This window comes from Leptopilina heterotoma, unplaced genomic scaffold (assembly GCF_015476425.1).
Source record: "Leptopilina heterotoma isolate Lh14 unplaced genomic scaffold, ASM1547642v1 Lhet_10, whole genome shotgun sequence".
Lineage (NCBI taxonomy): Eukaryota > Metazoa > Arthropoda > Insecta > Hymenoptera > Figitidae > Leptopilina > Leptopilina heterotoma.
The window spans coordinates 1,870,301-1,880,128 of NW_025110813.1; the positions used below are offsets into that span (position 1 = coordinate 1,870,301).

A 9,828-nucleotide genomic window follows, 5' to 3' on the forward strand; every position below is an offset into this window, starting at 1 on the left:
ACATAATTGAATTTTTGCGAAGAATTTTATTATTTTTGAAAATAATTGAATTCTTGTGATGAATTTTGATATTTATCAAAGTAATTAAATTTTGGAAAAGAATTTTATTAAAATTCCTTAAAATAATTGATTTTATGGGAAGAATTTTGTTGTTTATCAAGATAATTGAATTCTTTTGCAGAATAATTACTTAAATCTTTTTGAAAATATTTGATTTCTTGCGACGAATTAAAAGTTATTTATGAAAATAATAATTGAATTGTTGAAACGAATTTTATTATTTTATTGAATGTTTCTTAAAATTGAATTCTTTCGTCATGTTTTAATAAAATTTTTAAGAATAATTGCATTTTTCGAGGAATTTATTTAAAATTATATTAAAAATATTTGAAATTCTGCGATGAAAATAATTGAATTTCTAAATTTAATGTTATTATTTATGAAAATTATTGAATGTTTTCATAGAATTGTATAAAAAAATTGTTTCAATAATTAAATTATTTGATAAATTTTATGATAATAGTAAATATTGAAAATCATTGAATTGCGAAAAACTTTTAAAAGTAATTGAAATTTCGCAAAGAATTTTATTTAAAATTTTGAAAATAATTGAATTTTTGGCGAAAAATTTTGCTATTTTTTAAGATAATTGAATTCTTGACGAGATATTAGTTAAAATTTTTAAAATTAATTGAATTTCGATGAAGAATTTTATTACTTTTGAAAATAATTGAATTCTTGTGTTGAATATTATTATTTATGAAAATAATTAAATTTTACAATTTATTAAAATCCCTAAAAATAATTGAATTTCTGTGAAGAATTTTGTTATAATTATAAATATAATTGCGTTAAAACTTTTGAAATAATTGAATAATATTAAAAAATTTATTCTTGTCAGAAATAGAAACAAAACTCTAAAGGTTTATTGTATTAGAATTTGTGGTAATTTCTTAATTTATGAGTCAAACAAAAAAAAACTCCAAAATTCAAAATTTTCTTATGAATTCTAAAAATTAATTAGTTTTCAAGAATAATTACAATAACTTTAGAAAACAACAATTTTCCCGGATATTTCGATCAAAATTCCCTGACTTTTACAGGTTTTTGTAAGGTTTATAAAATTCCCAGCTGATATTTCAAGGTTGCGTATAGCAACCCTGTGTATAAATCACGAAACGAGAGTCGATTTTCCCTCATTTACAAAGATCATCAGTATAATCTAATCTTTATTGTGAATCCACCGTACCGCAGACAATTAATTGAATCAAAATTCTAATCTATATAATCATCTTGATTAGGGAATTTGTAACAATTCAACAGTATTTCTATATGTAAATCCGGTTCTATTCTTTTTGTTCATTAAAAATCTATATATAAAAGAAAATTTACATCAAGATGGTATCAATTTTTATATGTTGTTGATTCGTTTGCTTTAGGCGAATAAGCGAGCATCAGCGATCGCGTCTTCGAAATCTTAATGGGGAATGTCGTTGCGGGTTAACAAGCCCAAAGATATCGTTCTCGCAATTTCAAAAAAAAAAGTAGCCAGCGAGCGAGCGAGCAATTACGTAAATTAAATTTAAACACGCATTCAAATGAAGCGATATCAGAAAAATCCGGATGTTGAGGAGGTTTTTGTTGATGGGATGAGGGGGAGAATGGGAATATTAGTTGATGTGGGAGAGAGTAAGAAGGAAAAGAGGAAAGAAAAAGAAAAAAAGGGGAAAAAGAGAAGGAATGAGAGAGAAAAAGAGAAAAAGAGAGAGAAAGAAGGAGAGAAAGAAGGAGAGAAAGCTCTTGGAGTGAATATCAACACAGAGGAGAGAGAAACACACTAGCCATATAACCAGACAAAAAAAATTCTGAATATTTATGTTTCGTATTATTAGCGTATACGTTCTTGATATCTCGGTGAGCATCGCTAATTAGCTTGCGACCGCTAGCCTTTCGGCAAACAGTGCTGGCTACTGTCTTAAGTTCCCGTAATCAAGATGGTGGCGCCAACCGCCCGGGGCGGTCGATTCCGAAACTAATTGCCTCGGCTAATTTATCCCGCGACATACGCGGACAGAGAATCCATTCTGGCCTATACCACGTAATCATACCACGAGATCTGCTTTTTCGGACGCAGGAAATCGTTTACGATTAGGTGGAACGTCGCGAGAAGTCCAAAAAATTACCTTTCTCCCTTCTCTCCTTTTCTCGCCACAAGCAGCCAATTTTTGATTTTCGAGGGAAAAATACACTCAAATTCCTAAATTTTCCATTTTTTATCCGTATAGATAGCTAGAAAAAAATTGAATGTCATCCGAAGTTAGAAGTAAAGCTTTCAACTACAAAAAGAGTTCCCTCAGTGTATGGGAGAAATTGAATTCTGGAAAATGATAAAACAAGGATTTCTGAGTAGGTAATTAAAGTAAATATAGTCACCATTGATAATGAAGACATTGCAATTTATTAAATAGTCTCTTCCATCAATCTTACTTACATTTATACAAAAATGAGAAGAAACCAAGTAGAACTGATATCTACTTGGTATTAATTAAACATTTATCGAACGATCACATACATATATATTTACAAAATAATTTTCACCGTCACGAGACGCGATATTTATTTACAATTTATTTACAGACAAATAAAAAGAAAAACTCTTGGAGTGTTTGACTATATATATATATATCGCAAAAGTGCGCCTATGGCGAGCATAAACAGCCAGTTCATTACACGTCCAATTAAATACAACTCTGGCAATTATTAATTAGCGCGATTACTCGCAATCTTTCTCTCTCTCTCTCGTTCCTGAAACCATATAGTCTTGTAATCTATCCAAGATGTGTGCACTCTAGTTTTTTACTTTACACTCTTATACACTTGGATTTCAAGACCGCCCAGATTTTCTCGTCTACTTTTTAATTCCATGATCATTCCCTTGTAAGGTGCTGGGGAATAGGATGATGAGACGTCAAACCAGGATGGGACAGCATTCCTACTGGATAAAGTCCTGTTGGACCAAGTAGACCATGATGCGCACCATAAAGTGCCGTGTGATGTTGAGTCACTGCTGACATTCTCTGTTTCTCGATCTCCGCTTCTTGGAGACGTTTCGCTTTTGCTCGCCTATTTTGGAACCAAATTTTTACCTGCAAGATGAAAAAAAGTTCTTCATTAGTCTCTAAATATTAGGAGAATGGTTGTAAATATTTTCCGTAGTACATAAAATGATAATAATAATAATTACAGAGATTAATAAAAACAAAAATAGGAATCAAAATAAGTAAAAAAAATACCAATAAATCAACTATTGGATTAGATCTCAATAAGTCGGTAAAACAGTAGATTCACAGCTTTTCTAAGGATATCAAATTGAGACAAAAAAACGTTACGTTTTTTTGTCTCAATTTGATATCCTTAGAAAAGCTGTGATAATCTACTATGAATAAAAAATAATAAAGAATAAGTAAAATAAACGATACACGTGATGATTATTATTAAGTTTCTTGCAAAAATCAATTTTTACCTGCGTTTCAGTGAGATGAAGGGATGATGAGAATTCCGCTCTTTCGGCAACGCTGAGATAATGTTTCTCGCGGAACTTCTTCTCGAGCGCTAAAAGTTGTTGTGTCGTGAAAGGCGTTCTAGGTTTTCTGTTCGGTTTATGTTTCCTAAGATTGCACTTGATTTTCGCCGGTTCACCGTTTTCTGTAACAAAACAAAAAAGAAAGGGAATTTTTATTAAATGGTCCATTTTGTATACATTTATAGGTGAGCATAAAAAAAAAAGATTAACCGCAATATGTTCCGTTCTCTTTTCGGTATGAGAGGAGATAAACAAGAATTGTTCATGCAATCAATAATTTTCCGTTTGACGAAGCCCACAAGATCCAGCCGCACATTATTTTTTTGCAAGACAGGGAGCAACCGCAAAATTCCGGTCAGCAAATTGTTCCCTGCTATGTGAATTTTTATCCTCTTTTTATTTATATATTTTTGAAATATGTTCGTAAATTTTTATTTCTTTTGCTTTAGTGTCAAATTGTAATTATAATTATTGTCCAGGGAGAATAATGAAGTATTTTGTCAAATTTTTGTTTAAGAAGAATTAAATTATGTAACAATTTTGCTAATTATTATTTAAAGAGAATAATTAAGTGCATGCTTTTTTTGCGAATTATTATTAAATGACAGTAATTAGAGTGTGTAAAAATGTTGATTGACTGTTTTATAAATGATTATCTAATTTGAGAGCATATAATTATTATGATGCGGCGCATCGGGGAAGTAAGGGAGAAGTTTATATGCATCATTATGTAAAATCTTGCTCAATGATTGTGATTATGTTGGGAGATTTTTCTTTTTGAACTCGGCAAGTGTAACGATAACCCCAGTGCGAGACACAGAAAAGTCATCATGCAACAATTAACACTCTGAGAAACTTGTTTACTTTGCGCTCTCCAAGTTGTTTACTGCCATTCAGAGCTTCTTGACAGACACACCATTATCGAATTTATATCTTTAATACTCAATTAATTTGTTTAGACTTGTGCGCAAAAACATAGATCACGCCAACATATATATAGACCGCAATCTATCTTTATAACGTGAGGATCATCAACATCTTTATACCTCCGTATAATGTCTTTAAGAAAATACTCAAAAGAAAGGAAAGTTATTTTAATGCTCAATTTCGCTAATACGTTTGGTTTGATATTAGTAAACTTTGGTTTTAATTCTAAATCATCAGAATAATTCAGAAGGTTAGTGTGTAAATCGAGTGATGAGGCTGAGAACAAACAATATCTAATTGACGTTAGTTTTTGAGGATTATCGTCAAATTTCTAACTTCCTAAATTTGTATAATCATTACAAAATATCAGAGCAGTATAGTTAAATTATCTTTAGAATATCAACAAATTTCAGAATCCAATTATTCGGTATTGGATCTCCATCATCATCAACATCAGAAAAATTGAGCAGACCGCAGAGTACAAGTTGAATAATCAGCATAAATCATGAATGATCTTTAGAGCACCGATCAACAAATTGATCATAAAGGATCAACGAGCTCTCTCTCTCAAGAGGAATGCTTCAGAAAGCAGTACAAAGATGATCAGCATAATCGTATAATTTATCAACAAAGTAAAATACAAATTAATTCAATTCAGATGAGAGTCCTAATATTCGTAAGTTCGTCAACCCTTTCTTCTTGTAAATGCCAAAGAAAACAAACGACTGAATAATTCCGCATATATTGTACTCGCAGCGTCTTTCAATTGCTACCATCTCAGCAGTTTAAAGAAGCATATATACAAGTCGCCCGAAAACATTTTCAAGTTTGCGAGAGAAAAGAGAAATAAAAAACAAAAGTTGTCGCATTACTTATTTGCGGGGTCGCGACGAATATCCAAGATTTGTCCCGAAAACAATTGACAGATTTGTAGGAACAGAAGTTGAGGATGAATCTCGGAGACGTATACACATCAGGAGAAATCTTCTTCTCTGCCTCTATATTTGCTTTGAAGGAGACAAAAGGCCATCGACAATTTCTGAATTTCAAATTTGGTCCCAAGCCAGATACGGACGCGCGAGAGGAAGCTCGTTGCGTTGATCCTGCAGCTACTGATTCTTCTTCTGCTGCTGCTCCTGCTGTTGCTGTGTTTGCTTCGTGTCCTCCTTTGTATCGGGATCCACCTCCGACTGGCTAAGGGTCCAATTAGTCTCGGCATTCGGAATCTTTCTTGGGGGCCACCGGGCCAAAAACGATCCGAACGGATTTTAATCCGGACTCGATCGGGAACGCATTCGAAATAATTAGCTGATTTTGCCGAGATAAGTGTCTTCCACGAAGGGAAAAGATGATCGGACCGGCAAAACTCCTTTGTTGCCCCTCGTCCTTCCACCCCGCGCATTGCGTAATGACGCTGCTACCGTCTTGTCGTTCAATCTAAAATTTCTACTCGCCGCAGACACGAGGAAAATATCAAAAAGGGGATGCACATATTTCTTGCCTTCAGGCGGATGGTTAAAGAGTTGGCGATTTTCAAATAGAAAATACTACCATCTTAAACCTTTCAAAAATATTTTTTTATCTTTCGACTTGTTTTTTTGAAATGAGCTTTTTTTTACTAAGGTCTACTAAGGACTAAGGTCGACGATTTTGAATGCGGCATCAGAAATATATTTTCCATTTCGATAATTTGAAGAAACTGATTAACATCTAGAAGATGTGGGAGAAAATGATTTAGGTTTAAAAGATTTGGAAGAAAATGATTTAGATTTATAAGGTCTGGAAGAAAATGCTTTAGATTTAGAAGATTTGGAAAAAGCTATTTAGATTTAGAAGATTTGGGAAAAAATTATTTAGAGAAGATTTCGAAGGACATGAATAAAAAGAAATGATGAGGTATTTAGCGGATTTGTTTTTGTCGAATGAGAAATTATGCAGGTAACGAATTGTATTCAATTATTAAGATTAGCATTCGAAATTATCGATTACAAATAATTGAAGAAAATGACAATAATTGGTCCAGAGATGCTGTATCAATAATTTATCAACCGTGAGAGAGAGAGAGGGAGAGGAAGAAACAATTGCATCTTCTATAAAGTTGTCATTACATGAACCCTGTTCTATATCTGCTCCATATCCCCTTGTGAGATTCTATCTCTGTATGTACTCCTATGGAGACTGTATCATACACCATGGATCATATTCCACATCATCCGGCATATTTCAAAACAATGTTTTCATTCCCTATACTTTTGAAAACTTCACTTTAAATCAATTTTTTTAAATTGAAAATCATTATTTACTCTTGAAAATCATTGTTTACTTTTCAAAATCATTCTTTACTGTTAATAATCAGACTCAATTCTTAAGGACTAACTTCTTAGTCTTACTTCGTTTTCTTAAAGTAAATTTACCTTGTTTGACTAAAACTATGCGTCACGAATATTTTTAGGAATTTCCCCCCAAAAAAATTAGTAGTCTGGAGATTAATTTTTTACTTTTGAGAAACGTCCTTTACTCTTGAAAATAATTTTTAATTTTTGCGAAAATCATTCCTAATTCCTAGAAATAATTCTTTATTCTTCGCTAGAATCAAAGATTCCACGGTGGGGCTTTAAAGATTTGAGATTTGCTCCAGATGGTGAGGAGAAGATATGATGATGATGTATATCCGCGAACCCTCCTGGTGCGCGCACTTGATCATAAAAGTAGTAATTTCATTCGCATCCTTCAAGTGGCTTTTGCCCGTCTGCGAGTGAGAGTCGAAATAAAAGATGGAGGCGTAAAAGTTTGAAGAACACCGAAAGTGTTTAGGGTGCTTCATCCAGAAGAGGCTATATTTTAGAATTACGACGCCTCGCCCTCGTGTACGTGTAATATTTCCGAGAGGAGGGTTTTTTTTTTTGGTTAACTCAGACACCGAGGATGCTAAGAATAGTGGAGTCATAATGTCATAACGTAAACGCCGCCTTATTCAAGATATATTCATTTTTTTATTTGCAGGCTATGGCTAAAATAATACCGAAAGGTATTTCCAACTCCAGACAATTGCCAAAATAATACCAAAAGGGTAATTCAAACTGTAGGACGATTGTTAAAATAATTCCAAAAAGTAATTGCGATGGTTAATACCGAAAGGTAATTCAAATTGTGAACGATTTCCAAAATGTAACCAAAAGACTATTCCGAAAACAATTCCGATTGTAGACAATAAAATTGTCGAATTAATTCCAAAAGGTAATTCCGATCCGAAGTTAATACGGAAAGCTAATTTCTAAAGGTAATTCCAATTGTAGACAATTTCCGAAATTGTTCCGAAAGGTGATACCAAATGGTAATTCCAAATTGTAATTCAAAATGTGGTTCCAAAACGGTAATTCGAAAAGGTAATACCAAAAGGTAATTCTAGAAGCTAATTCCAAAAATTTAATGAAAAATGCTGTGGGGAATTTAGTGGTAAAAGAAGAACTCCAAAAGGCGCCTTACTATCGATGAAGCGACGGTAGGCTATCATCAGCTTCTCGCACCAACGACCCCGGAGTTTAATTTTTCCCTCGGGGAAATTCACTTTTACGGTTCACAGATATTAATATCAAACCCCCCATTTGATTCTTTTTTCGAAAACTTTACCTATCCTAAATTCGTCCAAACGGATTTGAACACACTTCTCCCTAATTTTACCAAAACCACCGATTTTCATCAATAGATCATTATTACCCAAAGCTAATCCTAAATCCCTAAAAAAAATAAAAAAAGACCCAAAAAAAAGATTCAAAAATAGTAAAAATTGGGAAAACAGTATTTATAAAGAAGAACAAGGGTAAATTAGTCTCCGTATCGGCTAGAAGCGGAAGAATGTGAAAGAATTCCTTACCATTGAGTGGAACGTGATGAGCGAAGTGCGACGGGAAAAAAGTGGCGGCCGCTGCTGATTGATGTCCAGCCCAAATCGCAGGATGTAGACCGGAGGTGATTGTGGGTATGTTGCCGAGTGCCGAAAAGCCAGCAATGTAGGCGGGAGTGGGCCTCACTGGTGTGGGACTTGACGTATGTTGTTGAAGATCCTCAACATCGACCAAACTCGATTCATCATCACCCACATCGTCAACATCCTCAATTTCCGAACACCTCGAACGTCCCTCATCGTGCGAACTCCTCGGCGATTGTGATCCAAAATCACGAATAATCAACGAATGATGCTTTGGCGATAGTGTCACTCTAGAGTCGGGTGTCTTCAAATCCGTCGTCACCGGCGATGTGCTTATCCGATAATCCAATAAATTTCCAGCATCACAATGCTTCGCCGATGATCCGTCTTTACTTTTTGGCGAATCACAATACTGATTATGATGAGGATGAGGTATTCTTGACTCCTGAAAGTCCTTGAGGGAATCGGCGATACCGTAACGTAGCCTAAGATCACTGATTGGTGTGTACTTGGAGAGTGAATGGCCCATTAGTTGATGAACCGGTGAATAGGAGGTAATTGGTGATGATCTAGGTGAGGCTGAGGTGTTACTTAATTTCGATGAGATGTCCGTCGTCGATTTTTTCGTATCAGCCAAAAGGGCAGCTACCGAGAAACTTAGGACCGGACTAGGCGAGGCTTGCGGTGCCTGCGCCTGATTAGGAGAACCTGGACTTGTCGAGGGCGGTGTCACCGGTGATGTCATTCTTAAGACTGTCATTATTGATATTTAGTGGAACTTTTCCAAAATGAAAAGGGAAAAAAACAATTCTAAACCTTTGATAGTGTTGGTAAATTCATAACATAACACTGAATCTTTGGTTTAAAAACTAAAAACACGAAAATTATTCTTTGCAGTAAATATAGAACAATTGTTTAGTGTTGACTATGTCACTTTACACAATTAGATGATTCAAAGACACTTATTGAAAATTAGTGAACACTGAGAATATCTTTGTTGACAAGGTTTTTTTTTGGAAAAAAAATATCAGAGCTTCGACTAGGAAACCTCTTACCAAGTCGAGATCTCGGAGTAGACTAACTGGCAGTGATGTCCGTGGAGGGAAAGGTTTTTTTTTCGTTTTGGCTTGGTTTCATGGTAGGGATCGTGGATGGGGAAGAGGTTGAATCGGAGGCGGGCTTTTACTGATGTGGGCGTGGATCAGCAGCTGCCGCCTCTGAAGTTGCTCGCAACTAGGGGAAACGAGTTAGTTGGTATATATTTTTGCGGCAAAGGATAAGATCCCCTCATGCAAATGCGACCTGATGGTTGTAGAATGGGGATTGCTTCAAGGGGCAAGAGTGAGAGAGAGAGAGAGAAGGGGAAAGAAAGAGAGAGAAAGAGAGATCT

General features: G+C 34.5%; 1 protein-coding gene across 1 annotated transcript; it reads right to left on the reverse strand.

Annotated features, from left to right (window-relative positions):
• Nucleotides 1–2,441: 2,441 nt before the first annotated feature.
• Nucleotides 2,442–9,536, reverse strand: LOC122498501 (muscle segmentation homeobox). The gene is made up of 3 exons (XM_043606267.1): nt 8,385–9,536; nt 3,524–3,705; nt 2,442–3,146 (listed from the first exon to the last, which is right to left on the reverse strand). The coding sequence occupies exons 1-3, from the start codon at nt 9,196–9,198 to the stop codon at nt 2,928–2,930; spliced, it is 1,215 nt and encodes a 404-aa protein (XP_043462202.1). The 5' UTR covers nt 9,199–9,536; the 3' UTR covers nt 2,442–2,927.
• Nucleotides 9,537–9,828: the final 292 nt, after the last annotated feature.

Coding starts and splice junctions, on each gene's coding strand:
- LOC122498501 (XM_043606267.1), bottom strand. CDS start 9,198: ATGACAGTCTTAAGAATGACATCACCGGTGACACCGCCCTCGACAAGT. Junction 3,706..8,384: donor TCATCACGTTCCACTCAATG/GTAAGGAATTCT, acceptor GTTTTGTTACAG/AAAACGGTGAACCGGCGAAA. Junction 3,147..3,523: donor TTCATCTCACTGAAACGCAG/GTAAAAATTGAT, acceptor TTCATCTTGCAG/GTAAAAATTTGGTTCCAAAA.